Below are 17797 nucleotides of genomic sequence, written 5' to 3'. Positions count from 1 at the left end.
CTAGACTCCTGAGGGGAGAGGCTGACCAGAACTTGTGACGATGCAGGGTGAGAGCTCTGGGACAGTACCCGACCCCCTTCAGTTCCACCCGAGAACAGGGGTGCGTGCAAAGCCTTGAAAGTGTCTCTAAGGAAAAAGCTGAAACCTGTGTCTCTTATAAGAGCTGGGACAGCCCAAGCCTATTTTTGCTGTTGAGGCTGTAGAGATGCAAGATCCTGGCAGTGTGATACCTCCTGATAAGGTGATTTAAACTTTGGACAGGTGGCACTAAATAGTCTTCATACAGAGTCACAATTCCACATGTTAAATTTTATCCCCATTCACTGGGAGACAAAAAACCTCCTGTGCAGAGCAAATATATTGGAACTCAATAAAGCCCAAGGTCCTAAAATTCAATACTGCCACATAAATGAAAATGTACATGTTTATAAGCTTCCTTTGCAAGGAGGCATGCTGGAGAGCAGGGTGCCATCCCAGAGGGCAAAATCTGGAGGGGGTGGCATTCACCACTGCTGGTTGTACTTCCAGAACAACAGGAACAGTGGCAGCAGACACACTGCAGGGGTGTGATACCTAACTGTTAAACAGAACATTTTCTCCCCTCCTTATACTGCAGATAGAAACGGCAAAAAATGACAATTTAATGATGTAACCGGGACACTAGGTTTCCTCATTTTCTGTACAGAATTTCAATGGAATGGAAAAAATACTCCATTAACTAAGAAATAATATTCAATTATTATGATGGGCTCTTCTATATAATATTATTTGGTAAAATGTTAAGAGTTGGGGATTATAATTATTAAAGGGCATGAGACTAAAACCCTGAAAGGTTCTACCCCCTTTCAGTTCTGTGACCTTGCACAAGTCACTTCCAACTCTGACCTGACTTCCTCATTTGTAAACTCACCGACCTTATAAATTGAGGGACAAGCCTCTTCTTCACCCCCACACCCACTTCACCACTAAGTCCCACTGACCCTGCTTCTTAAAAAATCCACGGGTCCACACTCCCCAGTGCAGGCCCCCACCAGCTCAAGCCTGGGTGACTGCCCCAGCCTCCTTCCTGATGGGTCATTCTACTTCCATCTTCTCCTTTCCCGGCAAGCCACCCTTGGCTCAAAGCACTTAAAAGACTCCCCAGGGCCCTTAGAACAAACCTCTAACTCCTTGACACAATTTACAAAGTTTTGCTCATCAACAAATACCTGCTCCCCTACATTTCTTCCCATGTAGATCCAGCCACAGTGCAAGTTCAGCAAATGCCCTCTCATGTCCAGGCCTCTGTACGTGCTATTTTCCTTGCTTCCACATACTCTTCCTACCTCTAGAAGAGGTCTGGCTAACCTCTACTGAGTCTTCAGATCTCAGCTGAACATCAGTTTCCTGAGGAAACTTTATTTGACCCCAGACCTCCAAATCTGGGATGGTCTGATGGCAGCCCTAACGCTCCTGGCACAAGGCAGGCACTCAGTGAGAGGTACTGAGGGAGCCAGGGATGGAACAAAGATTGGGATAATCTGGATCCGTGGTCCCGAGTCAAATAAGAACTTCTGGAACTGTTAGGCAAAAATAAACAAAAAACCCTAAAATGTACACCCGAGAAGGAAAATACAAATACTGTTTCTTAGCTTTTATCAGTTGAAATAACTTTGGGAAGTGAATTGAGTTACACCACCAGTTACCAATGGTCTGGCTGATCACTGCAGGGCTTCTCTCTCCTTTCTTCTAGCTCCTGACACACTCAACAGCTGTCTCTTTAAACAACTGTCTCCTGTCAATTAAAATCCAGGTCTTTGCAGTTTCATCCCACCCAGATACAGCCACCCACCCTCCTGCCAGTACCTGAAGGGGAGCAAGCACCATGTTGCTCAGGGAGGCTGAGGCTCTCGCTGCTGCTGTCTTCGTGGGAGGCTCTATGAAGCTCTCAGGTGTGGCCAGCTGGCCAGCTGCTGCAGAAAAGCTGGGTGCTACTGCACCTTTCCCAAGTGACTGTGTCTGTATTTGGTCATGCTGTGGGGTCAACCTGAGTTTCTGGAGAAGATCAACGCTTGGGAGGGATGTACTGGCTGTGTTTGTCACACTCAGCGGGGCCCTGAATGGGCTCTGGCTGGCAGTCAGACTGGTGTGGCTCAGCTCAGGGACTGGCTGACTCAGAAGTGGAGACCTCTGTCTAGGTGTGGTCTTCACTGCTTGCATCATGGTGGTGTTTCGGGGTAGGCTTGGGGGAGCCTGTCCAGTAGAAGCTTCTGCTGGTAGAGTAGGACTAAGCACAGGGTGCAACGGGATCGTATAGCTTGGGGCCTGCTTTTCGCTGGACTGTGTGATGGAGGCAGGAGTGATTAGCACCGGGGTGGTGACTTCAGGCTGGACTGAGTGGTGGGCAGCAGGATGGACACCCAGGTTTTCCGACTGAGGGGCCCCTCCTGGCTCAAAGGAAAATGGTAGGAACGAGCTGGGCTCTTTCTGGGAGGCATCTCCTGGCAGCTTCTCCACTTCTTCTGAATCCAGACCCAAAACTGTTGGCTGTTCCTTTGGCAAAGAGGTTCCAAATAATTCTTCCACTGTCAGATGTTTGTGTCCAGACGGAGCAGACTGAAAAACAAATCAAACCACCCAATGAAAGAAATCTCTTGCAAACAAGCGCATCTAAACTTCCTTTCCATCAACCAGAACAGTTTGCAGAAGCAAGGTTGGGTGGAGTCTGAAAATAGGAAATGGAACAAACTGAAGATGTCCTCAGGATTAAGGCCTAGGTACATCTATCTGGTCTCCCCAAGGTGGTGGACAGAAATCTGCATTAGTAGTAAAATTCCAATTTTCCGGACTCTAGGTGGTAGCTTAGAATTCACCTTTTTTTTTGTTGGCAAACAGATATAAGGTGAAGGGGCAATTACTTTACTTCAAAGTTAATTGTGCCTAATTGCCCTATGTCAGTCACACATGGTAGGGAAATTACACTCAAGAGGACAGAGGGACCAAATGCTGATCAAGCAATCATACCTTTATTTTCATGACTTTTGACTAAAAGGTAGGCACTGCACCTTGAGGACTAGGCCTCAAATACCAGAAAATAAAATTAACTATTAAAGAAAATTAAAGTATAGCTGATACAACATTATATTAATTACAGGTGTACAACATAGTGATTCAATATTTTTATAGATCGTACTTCATTTAAAGTTATTATAAAATATTGGTTATGTCCTCTGTGCTGTACAATATATCCTTATAGCTTATTTATTTTATACATAGTAGTTTGTACCTCTTAATCCCCTACCGTGATCTTGCCCCTGCAATTTAACCATTTTTTAAATAGCTAGCCATTCCTCCTTCCTACTCCCGAATCACAGAATCCTTAAGAAAAAGCGAAGCATTTAAGCCTGAACACGTTACATTTACATATAGTTTAGTGATCTGGTTTATTGACGCCACTGCAACGACTCAAAGGAGAAATATTCGTGCCTCCCACTTGGGAGCTTTCCTGCCCCTTCCCTTCAAGGAGTATTGCTGAATTCATTTAACCTTCATTTGCTGAGTATGCACGGGGTGGCAGGTTCTGCTCTGACCTGGGCCCAAAGGACATACCAGGAAGTAATGAAAAAGAGTCCTACCCTGACAGAGCTTACATTCTCATGGGAGACAAAGTACTCTGAGAACACAAGCAGCCTCAACTTATGGTTTTATCCCTAAAGTGTATGGACTTCTTAGTTGTTTACATGAAAAAAAATTCACTGAAAACACATGATTTTCAGGGCCCCAGAAAGTCTATAAAGGCCTTAAAGTACACTGCATCTGAAATACAATGATGATAACACTATGGTATGATCCCATTTCTACAGGAAAACCAGCTCAGTTTTCCCCCAATGTTTGCTGCGTCCATTTGACAAATAATTAATGGTGTTAACCAGGTGCCAGGGGCATTGGGCTGTGAAGGGTGGGGAGAAGAAGAGAGAGGGAGCTTCTGGGCAGCAGGCTCTTAAGGGAAGGGGATTAGGGATCCCCTCTGTTGAGAGACAACAGGGAAGGGAGGACTGAGGATGCAGGGGAGCTTACACACGAGGGACAGAAAAAGTTTCAGGGGCGCCGCTGTGCACTTTCTCCCTGGTGTGAGGGCAGAAGCACCTGCTGGGTGAGAGAGAGGTGGCCGGGAGAGCGTAGGTGGTGCGGAATAGCTGTTGTGGAGGAAGAGGCAGAAGCCTCCTCCAGTTGTAAAAAATTACAACTTCGTACCAAATCATTCATTATATCTTAGAAAATAGTCAATGAAGAGAATTCTATTAATATTAAAGCTAACATAATGTATCTTGGCAAGTTAATGTGACGAGAGGCTTTGTTTAGGTGAAGGAACTCTCACATGGCACATTCAGGCCCCCGCTAACAATGCTGTAGTGAGACTAGTAAGACTGTCTTGTCACAACACTTTCTAGCACTTCAAGGGATTTTCCAGATTCAGTCTCACTCTAAATACTAGGCAGCACTAACACCTCATCATAAACTGTGGATGTGAAGAACTGCAAAAGACTTTATATGGTTTAATATCCTTACATTTTTACTTCTGGAAAACTGCAGAGCTTAGGGTCTGAAATAACAAGTACCTAGGTTCAAGTCCCAGCTGTTAACTCGTAAAATTACAGCATTTCTATGTAGTGCGCTCATTTGAAAACTGAGGGCAACTGTGGCTAATTGCCTCACAGAGCTGTTGTAAAAATTAAGCTCTCGATATAATGTCTGGTGCCCAACAAGCATTCAATAATTGGGAGTTGGCTATTATCATCATTATATGAACCCAGATACAGTCTTTTTTTTTTTTTTGCTGCAAAAAGCTTTATTGTTTCCATTTGGTCCAAGGCTTGGGAGAGGGGGTCCAGGGTGGTTAAAAAGCTGCCTAGTGGCTGCAGAGAGGGGCTTCAGGCAGAAGCCCTGACACCAGAGGGGCTCCTCAAAGGCCACTGGGCTCTGGAGGCTCTTAATCATGCTTGAGGGTGAGCCTTTCGAAGAGATACTCGCCCAGCCCAGCCTGGGGACCAAAGAGCTCGCGGAGGTTGGTCAGGCGGTGACTCATCTTCTTCATGAGTTTCACCTCCTTATCTAGGAAGTGGCTCTCCAGGAAGTCACAGAGGTGGGGGTCTGGGGCAGAACCCAGGGCATGCAGATCCAAAAGGCCTCGTTCAGGTTCTTCTCCATGAGAATGGCAGCTTCCAAAGTGTCCTGGGTTTGTACCCCACTCATCTTGAGATGGCTTCTGCATGCCCTCGAAGAGGGCACGGCTGCCACACTGGTTTTGCATTTTCAAGAGATGCTGGGCGCCCTTGCACTTCTTCCCCACCAATTCACAGAAAAAGTGGCCCATGTCCTCCAGAGCCACGTTGTCGTGGTTGAAATAGAAGCCCGGAGAGGAGGTAGGTGTAGGAGGCCCGCAGATGCATGCTGACCAGGCAGCTGATGGCAGCCTCCACCTTGGTGGAATAATTCTGACGAATCTGGGAGCTCAGGGTTGATCGGTAATAAGGAGTTATGCTCAAAAAATGGTGTTAGCTGGTCCTGGTGGCCAAGGATAGCTGAGTGGCTGATTCTGAAGGTTGCGACTGGAAAAAAGGTTGGAGGGTGGTCGGAGGCTGGAGCAAGAGGCGTCCCTGGGTCTCTTCCGTCCAAACACTGCTGAAGCAAGAGACAGATCTGCGGGACTGGTGAGCACATTGCCCCACATATACTCTTAACAGCAATTATGATAAACCTGTGTGTGGATATGTTTTAAAGAATATCAAATAATATGTGGGGATATTAAAAATCTATTAAATCCTTTTAGAATATCATCCCCTATAATGCAAAATAATAACAACAAAACCACTTGATGGGATATGGAGGCTGTGCTATTATAAATCACCCCATTGTTCCCTGAGGCAAGGAGTCATTAAAGACACAGCTGTTTGTTCAGAATTCACTGGTAATGTTTCAAATCCATTCAAAGTAATCCGAAATAGACAATGAATTCTGATATGGGACAGATGTCTCTTTCTCTCTGTCCAGACCACATAACTGTAGTAGAATGCATAGGTTCCAACCCCAGGCTGAACACTGTGATCTACTCACTTTTGGATCCCTGGCATCATAAATGTCTGCTGATGAGCAGAGAGACAATTCCTTCCCCCTTCCCATTTCTAAAAGTTATGGTAAAATATACATAACAAAAGTTACCAATTTAACCATATTTAACCATATTTATACCTAAGTGTAAAATTCAGTGGCATTCAGAATATTCACAATACTGTCGATTTACACAAGTTTTTCATCAACCCTAATAGAAACTCTGTACCTATTAAACAACTCCCTATCTTCTCTCCCGGTCACCCCCAATGCCCCACCCACAGACCCCGGTAATCTCTATTCTACTTTCTGTATCTATAAATTTGCCTACTCTACCTACCTTGTTTAAGTGTAATCATACAATATTTGTCATTTTGTGACTGACTTAATTTCACCTAGCATGTTTTCAAGGTTCATCCATGTTGTAGCAGGTATCAGAATTTCATTCCTTTTTATTTTTATTATTATTTTTTTGGCTGCGCCTCGTGGCTTGCGGGATCTTAGTTCCCCAACCAGGGATCAAACCTGTGCCCTCTGCACTGGAAGCGCAGAATCCTAACCACTGGACCACCAGGGTATTCCCAGAATATCATTCCTTTTAAAGGCTGAATAACACTCCATTGTATGTATATACCACATTTCGTTTATCCATTCATCTGATGATCGACAATTTGTTTCCACCTCTTGGCTGTTATGAATAATGCTTCATAGAACATTAGTGTAAAAGTGTCTGTTTTAGTCCTTGTTTTCAATTCTCTCAGGTACATATCCAGGAACAGAACTGCTGCATCATATGGCAATTCCACATTTTAACTTTTTGAGGAACCGCCAAACTGTTCTCCAGGGCTGCTGTACCATTTTACATTACCATAACACTTGGCCTTTTGTGTATGTTATTTGGAGAAGTTTCTATTCAGCCCTTTGCCCATTTAAAAAATTTATTTATTTATTTACTATTTTTTGGCTGCATCATGCAGCATGCAGGATCTTAGTTACCAGACCAGGGACTGAACCCATGCCCACTGCAGTGGAAGCTCGGAGTCTTAACCACTGGACTGCCAGGGAAGTCACCCCTTTGCCCATTTTTGAGTTGTGTTAATTCCTTTTTCACAAATCATGTTTAGAACAAAATGGTGAAGACTGCTTGGCAAAAGAAGTGCTGGAAAACTACACTAATTCTTATTCATTAATGCAAATTATGTAGTTTTTTTTTTGCCATGCCACACGGCATGCAGGATCTTAGTACCCCAACCAGGGATTGAACCTGTGCCCCCTGCAGTGGAAGCACGGAGTCCTAACCACTGGACTGCCAGGGAATTCCCAATTACGTAGATCTTAACCACCATATTCTTTTATATATGTGTGTGTATATATATATATATATATATATATATATATATATAAACACGCGCAAACCAACATTTAGACATACCTACTTTAAAAAACACAGACCACATTGGGACTATCTTGCAGAAACTTGAGAGTCTTTTCCAGGGAAGAATACTATTTTACGTTATAATAAAAGGAGCAATCAAACAATAGGACATGGAGATGCCTCACCATGAAATACACCTTAGGCTTCATAAATGACATGATCCAGGTAGCAATTTTTACCTATCTAGTGGAACACAAATCAACTTTTGAACAACTAACATTACCCACATTTACATGTGAAATGTTTCTACACTTACACTTAAAAACTGGTATCTCTAGGGACTTTCCTGGTGGTCCAGTGGTTAAGAACCTGCCTTCTGATGCAGAAGACATGGGTTTGATCCCTGGTCAGGGAACTAAGATCCCACATGCTGCAGGGCAACTTAGCCCACGGGCTGCAACTGAGTCTGCGCGCCGCAAGGAAAGATGCCGCATGCCACAGCTAAGACCCGACAGAGTCAAATAAATAAATAAATATTAAAAAAAAAAATCACCTTCCAAGATGATTAGAATGGTGAATGTCTTATGGGGCTTGATGATAATGTTTATTTCAGTATAGAAAAACAGGGCTTACTTTGAAGTATAAATTTAATAAATATTTACTGAATTAATATATACATCTAAGACTGTTGAAAAAAACTGGTATTTTTTTTTAAAGTCTCTCTAAATCCTCCATTTAAAAAAATATATATATTTATTTATTTTCTTTCTTTCTTTCTTTTGGCTGCGTTAGGTCTTAGTTGCTGCACACAGGATCTTTGTTGAGGCATGCGGGATCTTTCGTTGCAGCACGTGGGCTTCCCTCTAGTTGTGGTGTGCAGGCTGCAGAGCTTGTGGGCTCTGTAGTTGTGGCGCAAGGGCGGGCTCTAGCGTTGAGGCACGAGAGCTTGGTAGCCCCACAGATCTTAGTTGGAATCTTAGTTCCCTGACCAGGGATCGAACCTGAGTCCCCTGCATTGGAAAGTGGATTCTTTACCACTGGACCACCAGGGAAGTCCCCCAAACTGGTATTTCTAATGGTATGAAATCTACTTCATATTAAAAAATGGGACTTCCCCGGTAGTCCAGTGGGTAAGACTCTACACTCCCAATGCAGAGTGCCCGGGTCTGATCCCTGGTCGGGGAACTAAATCCTGCATGCATGCTGCAACTAAGAGTTCGAATGCCGCAACTAAGGAGTCTGCATGCTGCAACTAAAAGATCCCGCATGCCTCAATGAAGATCCTTCATGCCGCAATTAAGACCTGGCACAGCCTAAATAAATATAAATAAGTAAATAAATAATGAAACCATATGGTAGAATGCTGAACTCTGACGGCAAAAGCAGCAGAAAGTTTCCAATTTCTCCATGCTGCCTCCCTGCAGCTTCTGCCAGGCCAGAGACAGATTCTCAGACTTTCTCTGGTATAGGGTGTGTGGTAAAGCTTTAGGGTTTCAGAGGTATCTCACATGAGGCAGAATAAATGAGGTTACGAGAGCAATAAGAGTTATCATAGACAGAACGCTCATTACAAATGAGGCCCTGTGCTACACACTTTACACGCATTACTCTATTAATCGGTGAGGGCAGTGTACTATTATTATTGCCATTTTATAGATGATGACCAAGTTACAACAACAGAACCAGACTCCAACCTAGTTCTAACAAGACAGTCCATATTCTTAACCATTATGCCACCATCCTGAGATGTCCATCAAGCAGATGATAGATTACCTACTCAACTGAATGGTGATATGATCCTCTGGGGAACAGAGGTGCAGCTAAGACCTGAATATCTAAGAGGTGGATACAAGTCAAAAGGTACCAACTTTTGGAAATATGTAACTGGCTGAATCAGTCGCAAGAGGCTGAGTAGGCAGAGCATGCGTCTCCACACAAACTCCCCAAAGCTTTATAGTCTCTGAGTTGGACAGGACCCTCTCTACACTTCTCTGCCTCTGACAAGAAAAACTGGCTGCATTCCTCTAGTAGCTGGGCTTATTTATTCATGGATTCATCTTCCATCATCCATAGAAAAGGTGAAATTTTATTCTTTACTCATCTTTAAAGACTGGATTCTGAGTTCTGTAATGCCTCACTTAAATCAAGTTTTAGTCTGACCATGCCCCTGTGAAATGGAATTCAATGAGTGACACCATGTATGGTACTCAAAAAAAATTCTAATAAACTGTATCAGGGGACTTCCCTGGTGGTCCAGTGGCTAAGACTCTGAGCTCCCTATGCAGGGTGCCCGGGTTCGATCCCTGGTCAGGGAACTAGATACTACATGCCGCAACTAAACATCTCGCTTGCCACAACTAAATGATCACACGGGCTGCAACGAAGATCCTGCATGCTGCAGTGAAGATCCCGCGTGCCACAATGAAGACCCGGCACAGCCAAATAAATAAATAAATATTAAAAAACCCCCAAGAAACAAAACAACAACAAAACTGTATCAGGTTTTCCATTGTTCCTTCCTCACCCCATAGCTCTTGCTGTTTAGAGAACTTCATATTTCTGTTTGGATTTATTGTGTCCGTGTCAGATTTCCTACCTGATAGTGCCCTGGGCACACTAGAAGATACGATTATTGTTAACCACAGGAACCAAAAAAACAATACAAAACAAACTAGAGAAATAGTCCCAAGGGAATTTTAATAAGTAAATTATGAAACTGAAATAAAATTTAATACTAGTAAGGCTTGACAGCATTACTTGCTCCTCAGCACTAGATGGCAGTGTTACTAAACCAACATACAATCTGCATGCAGGGCCGATTATGGATTTTAGCTAATTGTAGACATGGCTCTGACAATATCCAGATCTCAATATTTTACAAAATGCTGTCACTTTGGCTATAAAATGGAGTTTCTGGGGGTCCATTTCTTCATTTGGATCTCACAGTAAGTCTGTGAGTTAGGCACTGCAAGAATCCTTAATCCCATGATTCAGAAGGAAAGGGGAAGTGACTGGCCCACTGGCTGATAAACCAGACCAGAAGGAATCTGCTCCTTCCCTTGCTGCCTCTCTTAACATATATTTTTTAAAAATTAAGTTTTATATAGCACTGCTTTTTTCTTTGATTTTTTAAAAACACAGCATTGCTTCTAATATATGTTTGACCTTTAGGATCCTAAGTCCAAATACAGTAAAAATGGAGCAAAGGAATGTGGTATACAAAATGTGGTTTAAATTAATTACCATCTACATACCTAAAAACTTTATAGACACATCGCTGACGGGAATGTAAAATGGTACAGCCTCTCTGGAAAACAGTATGGCAGGGCAGTTTCCTATTCAACTAAAACATGCAATTACCAAATTACCCAACATTTGCACTCTTGGGCATTTATCCCAGAGTAAAGGGAATTTATGTACAAAAACCTATATACAAATGTTCATGGAAACTTTATTCATAATAGTCCCAAACTGAAAACAACTCAGATGTCCTTTAACAGGTTAATGGTTAAAAATGTTAATTCCACTCAGCAATGACAGGGAACTATTGATATACATAACAATTTCAATGAATCTCCAGGAGTTATGCTGAGTGAAGAAACATAATCCCCAAAGGTTATATATTATATGATTCCATTTATAGAAAATTCTTGAAATGACAACATTACAGACCTGGAGACAGATTAGTCACTGCCAGGGGTTAGGGATGCCAGAAGAAGGCTGGGAGGGTGTGACATGTAAGTTAGTGCGATAACAAAAGGGCAACACAGAGGATTCTTGTGGTGATGGAAGTCTTCTGTATCTTGACTGTGGTGGAAGACACACAAAGCTCTACATGAGATAAAATTGCATAGAACTCAATAAACACATGCACATACACACAAATGAATATGAATAAAACTGAGGAAATGTGAACAAGATGGGTATATTGTATCAATATTCTGGTTGTGATATTGTACTGTATTTTACAACCTGTTACAATGGAGTAAATGGGTAAAGGGGACATGGATCTTTCTGTATTATTTCTTACAACTGCATATTAATCTATAATTATCTCAAAATAAAAAGTTTAATTAAAAAACTATGGTTTTCTGGGACTTCCCTGGTGGTCCAGTGGTTAAGACTCTGCTCCCAATGCAGGGGGCCGAGGTTTGATCCCTGGTCAGGGAAGATCCCACATGCCATGGAGCAGCAAAGCCCGTGTGCCACAACTACTGAAGCTTGTGCGCCTAGAGCCCATGCCCTGCAACAAGAGAAGCCACCGCAATGAGAAGCCCGTGCACCACAACAAAGACTAGCCCTGCTCGCTGCAACTAGAGAGAGCCCGCGCGCAGCAACAAAGACCCAACGCAGCCAAAAAAAAGGGTGGTGAGGGACTTCCCTGGTGGCGCAGTGGTTAAGAATCCTCCTGCCAATGCAGGGGACACGGGTTTGATCCCTGGTCTGGGAAGATCCCACATGCCATGGAGCAACTAAGCCCATTCGCAACAACTACTGAAGCCCATGTGCCTAGAGCCCGTGCTCTGCAACAAGAGGAGCCACCGCAAGGAGAAGCCCGTGCACCGCAATGAAGAGTAGCCCCCGCTCATCACAACTAGGGAAAGCCCACGTGCAGCAACAAAGACCCAACACAGCCAAAAAAAATAATAATAATAAATGAATAAATTTATTAAAAAAACAAATAAATAAAATAGGGTGGTGAGAGAGGCTCTCACCTTTATGGAAGACACTAGAGATCTGAAGGAAGAAAGGAAGCAAGCTACTTCTAGGAGGGAAGTCTTCCAGGCCAAAGGAACTGTAAGTTTAAAGGCCTGTGCTGAGGCAGGGGCATGTGTGGCACATTTGTGGAAAGGCAGGAAAGCCAATGAGGCTGGGAGAAAGGCAGAAAGGTAGAGGATGAGGCCAGGGTTAGGGGGGCCAGATCAGGTAAGGCCTTGTAAGCCACTGCCATGACCCTGGCTTTTATTTGAGTGAGATGAGATACCACTGGAGGAAGGCCATGATCTAACTTATGTTATACCAGGATTACTTTGGCTGCTGGGTTAAGAATAGGGGAGGGAGTGGCAAGGGCAAATGCTGGGAAACCAGACAAGAGGCTATGGCAAAATCCAGATGCAAGATAGTTTTACATGGACCAGGGGATACGACATGAGAGGATGACATTACATTGCCGCTTGTACATACATACTTTGACAGATGAACAACAAATCAAACTTGTACTGCATTAAAATCCTTACAAAATGTTGACTCTGTTAGGTTACCTTAGGTGAAGTTAGGGCTTTAGCTGTACAAACCTTATCTTGGGACCCGGATGGCGTCTCTTCTAGAGTCTCGGTGCTTCCCAGATTGGAGATCTGAGTACTTGGCTGTAACCCAGGGCTGGAGATATTTGAATTGCCCATCTGATTCTTAAATTAGAAGGAAAAGTATATCAGGTGAAAAGCTTGCTATTCTTTGGCTCACAAAACAGCATTCAAGGTTACTAGAAATATTATTTTAAAAGTCAAGCATAAAATCCCCCCAAATGTTTGCTCTGGACCTACATGTAAATTAACCTGTACAATAAAATTTCTAGAAAGCCGAGCACCTGATTTTAGACAATAGTGTTAGTAACAACTGCTATTTTTATAACCCCTTTAAGGAAAACCAAATAGCATTACTTTATCATGTACTCTTTTCCATTTTATTTTTTAAGTTAATATACGGTGAAATTAACTTTTGGAGTGCACAGTTCTATCTGTGTACCTATCGCCACAATCAGGATATAAAACATATTGATCACCCCCCCAAAACTCCCTCGTGCTATCCCAATGCAGTCATGCCCTCCCTCCACTCCTGGCAACCAGTGATCTGTTCTCTGGCACTAATTCTGTCTTTTCGAGAATGTCATATAAATGGAATGCTGGCTTCTTTAACTTAGAATAATGCCTTTGAGATTCATCCAAGCTGTTGTATGTATTGGGCTGGCCAAAAAGTTCGTTTGGGTTTTTTCTGTAACGATCTTAAAGTTTTTTAATCATTTACCTATAGGAGGACATTTGTGTTGCTTCCAGTTTTTGGTGACTATGAATACAGCTTCTACAAACATTCATGTACAGGTTTTTGTGTGGACAAAAGCTTTATTTTCTAGAGTAAATTCCTAGGAGTGGTAATTCTTGGTCATATGGTAAATATATATTTCTTCTAAATTTTTGTACTTTTATTTTTTACATTTAGATCTACTGACCCATTTTAAGTTGATTTTTGTATAAAGTGTTACATTTAGGTTGAGGTTCATTTTTTTGGACATATGAATGTACAAGTACTCTAATACCATCATATATTTAAAAAATTAAATTAAAAAGGTCTTTAGGGACTTCCCTGGTAGTCCAGTGGGTAAGACCCTGCACTCCCAATGCAGGGGGCCTGGTTCGATCCCTGGTCAGGGAACTAGATCCCGCATGTATGCCGCAACTAAGAAGCGTGCATGCTGCAACTAAGACCCAGAACAGCCAAAATAAATAAATTAATTAAAAAAAAAAGTCTCTAAACATCACTATCACAGATGACAAAACATTGTAATAAAGTGTTTAAAAATTCCTGTTAACTTGTATCTTTGTTCTTAGAAAGAATCCTAAAAAAATGATCACTAGATGGACATGGAATTTTTAGAAACTTATGTATTTAGGCTATATAATCGAGCATCTAGTGAGCATTATCTGTGTCAAAATAGACACCAAAACCAGTTTAGAACAGTCAAGGGACCGGACTTTTTAAAAATAGAAGCTCCAAACTTTAGTTCAGAGACAGATTAACTTTCTTGACACCATATTATAAAGATATGTGCCTAGTGCAGGAGTAGGTACTGAATGTGAAATGAATGGATAATATGCATTTTTTTCTATTCAAATGACTTAGTCCTTGTATTATTTCAGAACACCATTTACTCAATGTTACGCATTTAAGCAGAGGTGAAATAGTCTGTGAAAGCTTATGAACTGTCTTATCTTCTAACATACCTCTTTGTGCAACACCACCATCAACCAGTATCAACACCTTATGGGGAATCCTTGGAACTGAATTGTATTAGAGAAAATATAATGGGTTGGCCCAAAAGTTCGTTCGAGTTTTTCCACAAAATGTTACGAACTTTTGGGCCAACCCAATATAAACTGAAAACACTGCTCACAACAAGTTCTTAAGATGGAAGGTGCAAATGTTCAGGAGCATCTTTAAAATTGGAAATTTTCACATAAAAATCCTGGCTTGTCATTTTTCAGAGAGAAGCTGAATAATTTGGCACACCAGTCCATTTGGTAATGACTGGTTATAGCTGAGCTGCAACTGACCAGATGACACAGGGACAGGCTCTCTGTTGGTTTTACTTCCACTCTGGTTCACTGTGGGCGCCACTGTGGCCCACCTGGTTTTGGGACATGTGAGTCTGCAATACTTACTTAACTCAACATAAGCTATAAGAGGGGTTGTACTTTAAAAGGTTTCCAGAACTTCAAATATTTTATTACACTTAAGCAGGGCTGTTCTTGGAAGGTTTGTTTGTCTGTTTATTTATTTATTTTGGGTTTGTTTGTTAATGATAGTAACCAGTATTCATAAGAATTGGGGGAAATGGACAATCACAAACAAACATTTTTTTTTTTTTTAATTTTGTTTTTGGCTGCGTTGGGTCTTCATTGCTGCGCACGTGCTTTCTCTAGTTGTTGTTGAGCAGGGGCTACTCTTTGTTGCGGTGCACGTGCTTCTCATTGAGGTGGCTTCTGTTGTTGTGCAGCACAGGCTCTAGGCATGTGGGCTTCAGTAGTTGCAGCATGTGGGCTCAGTAGTTGTGGCTTGCAGGCTCTAGAGTGCAGGCTCAGTAGTTGCGGTGCACAGGCTTAGCTGCTCCGAGGCATGAGGGATCTTCCTGGACTAGGGATCGAACCCGTGTCCCCCGCATTGGCAGGTGGATTCTTAACCACTACACCACCAGGGAAGTCCCACAAACAAACTTTTGGGAAGATAATTTTACAGTATTTGGTAAAAACCTTAAAAATGTCAAAATCCTTTGATTTACCAATCCCATTTCAAGTAACTTATCTTAAGAGAAAATTAATGCTAATTAATAACAAGACAGCTACCAAAGGTATACTTCTGAGTTCTTAAACAGAATTAGAAAAATCTAGGATATTGTTTATATAAGGCACAGAAATAAAAATATACAACTATTAACATCACAGTTTGCTTTTTCAAAAGCTTTTCATTCTACCAAATGAACTCTCCCAGGGACTCCCTGTGAGATAAATACTGTCACAAAAAGATACTGTTCTTTGGAAAAAAAATAGGTTACAAAAAAGTTAATGAAAAAGTAGTTTTAAAACTAGTTAATAAAACTGTGTACTTAAATATTATCACACACATTGGGACATATTTAGACAAATTTGTAGAAGGGTAAATAACAAGGTATTAGTAGCAATTATTTCTAGGTGGTGGAATTATTTTTTTCCCCGTTTATTATAATTTTAAAATATAAAGTTTTCTATAATTAATATGCACTGCTTATATAATAAGAAAAATAAGTGTTCCTATTTTTTTAAGAACAAAAAAATCCCTACCAAAATCTAGGATTACATCCTGTGGCTAGATGTGACTCAGAATGGGCCAACCTTAGTCAAGGCCTGTGTTTCGGCTATCTTTCTTTACATTAAAAACAGGAAAGTTGGGGGACTTCCCTAGTGGTCCAGTGGGTACGACTCCGCACTCCCAATGCAAGGGGCCTGGGTTTGATCCCTGGTTGGGGAATTGGATTCCACTCCACGTGCATGCCGCAACTAAGAAGTCCACGTGCTGCAACTAAAAAGATCCCACATGCCGCAACGAAGATCCTGTGTGCTGCAGATGGGACCCGGCACAGCCAAAATGAATGAATAAATAAATAAATGAATGAATGAATAAATATAAAAAAAACCCAGGAAGTTGGTTAAAACAAACTACTATAGGACTTGGGGAGAAAATGTTTATTATAAAGTGTTTTTATTTTCAAATAGTCTCTATTATAAATTCCTCACTCAAAAGTCTGAAATTTCCAGACTTCCCTGATGGTCCAGTGGTTAAGAATCCATCTTGCAATGCAGGGGACGCCAGTTCGATCCCTGGTTGGGGAACTGAGATCCCACATGCCAAGGGGCAACTAAGCCTGCATGTCACAATTAGAGAAAAGCCTGCACACCACAACAAAGCAGAAGAGCCCGTGTGCCGCAACTAAGACCCGACGCAGCCAAAAAAAAAAAAAAAAAAAAAAAAAGAAAAAGTCTGGAATTTCATTCACTGTATTATATACACTGGACAGGGAAGATTTAGAATTGGGATTAAATTCCATCACTGAGGCCTAGCTTGTACCCCTGCCCTTGAAACTATCAATCTCCCAAGTCTCTACCTAAAGATAAAGGGTCCATCTGGAACCATCGGCACCAGAGAAGAGCCCACCCAAACACTAAGATGTGAATTCATGGGCCACTGCTAATACTAACTCCATTTGATTAGATGATAGGCAAGTGCAGACAAGAAACGAAACTCTTGTTTAAGGACGCGCCACCTATTTATGGACTGTTTTCAAAAATAGAAAGAACATATTATGAAGTAAATATCACAGATTTAACTAAATTCCCAAAGGTTTAGTCTTAATCCAACCACAGAAATTTCATTTATTCCACACCATGGAAGAATTTTCTTTACAACAGTAATTACTGCACTTTCCATATTTTCTACTTTTGCAATGTTTATTAACTAGAAATCGTGTCAGATTTTTTTTTTTTTTTTTTGCGGTACGCGGACCTCTCACTGCTGTGGCCTCTCCCGTTGCGGAGCACAGGCTCCGGACGTGCAGGCTCAGCGGCCATGGCTCATGGGCCCAGCCGCTCCGTGGCACGCGGGATCTTCCCGGACTGGGTCACGAACCCGTGTCCCCTGCATCGGCAGGCAGACTCTCAACCACTGCGCCACCAGGGAAGCCCCGTGTCAGATTTTTATTCTGCTCATGTGACCTAGAGTTCCTTTACAGCTCTGTGTAGAAAAACAAGGCTTTAGTTCTTTCTTTCCTTTGGAGATTACTCGCTTCTCAGCCTGAGGGGAAAGGCGAGCCATCTCCTGGAGTGTCTGCTCCAGTGTACAGTGCCTATACTTCCTATCCTGTGTGGCACCTTGATCTACTCATCACTGGGAAGAGGTGACAGAGCTCAGAACTTATTCGTTACTTGTTGTCAGAACACCAAAAGGTCTGACAGAACAAGGCATCTAAGTAGATAACCCATATCTCATTAAGGATATGAGAGGGAATTTATGGTAATATATGGTAACCTA

At 42.1% G+C, this 17797-nt stretch overlaps 1 protein-coding gene across 3 annotated transcripts in view; it reads right to left on the bottom strand.

Annotated features, from left to right (window-relative positions):
- Positions 1–17797, bottom strand: part of DCP1A (decapping mRNA 1A) — a 61058-nt gene that overhangs the window by 6624 nt on the left and 36637 nt on the right. For 2 of the 3 annotated variants that reach the window (XM_032648831.1, XM_032648833.1), the window contains exons 6-7: positions 12757–12870; positions 1846–2595 (exon numbers count right to left, since the gene is read on the bottom strand). In XM_032648831.1, coding sequence (XP_032504722.1) covers positions 1846–2595; positions 12757–12870 — 864 coding nt within the window. The remainder of the gene's footprint in view (positions 1–1845; positions 2596–12756; positions 12871–17797) is intronic. The other variant, XM_032648832.1, reaches the window with a different exon arrangement.

Source organism: Phocoena sinus, chromosome 11 (genome assembly GCF_008692025.1).
Source record: "Phocoena sinus isolate mPhoSin1 chromosome 11, mPhoSin1.pri, whole genome shotgun sequence".
Taxonomy (NCBI): domain Eukaryota; kingdom Metazoa; phylum Chordata; class Mammalia; order Artiodactyla; family Phocoenidae; genus Phocoena; species Phocoena sinus.
The sequence above is the reverse complement of the archived record's forward strand: the minus strand, read 5'-3'. Positions and strand labels throughout refer to the sequence as shown.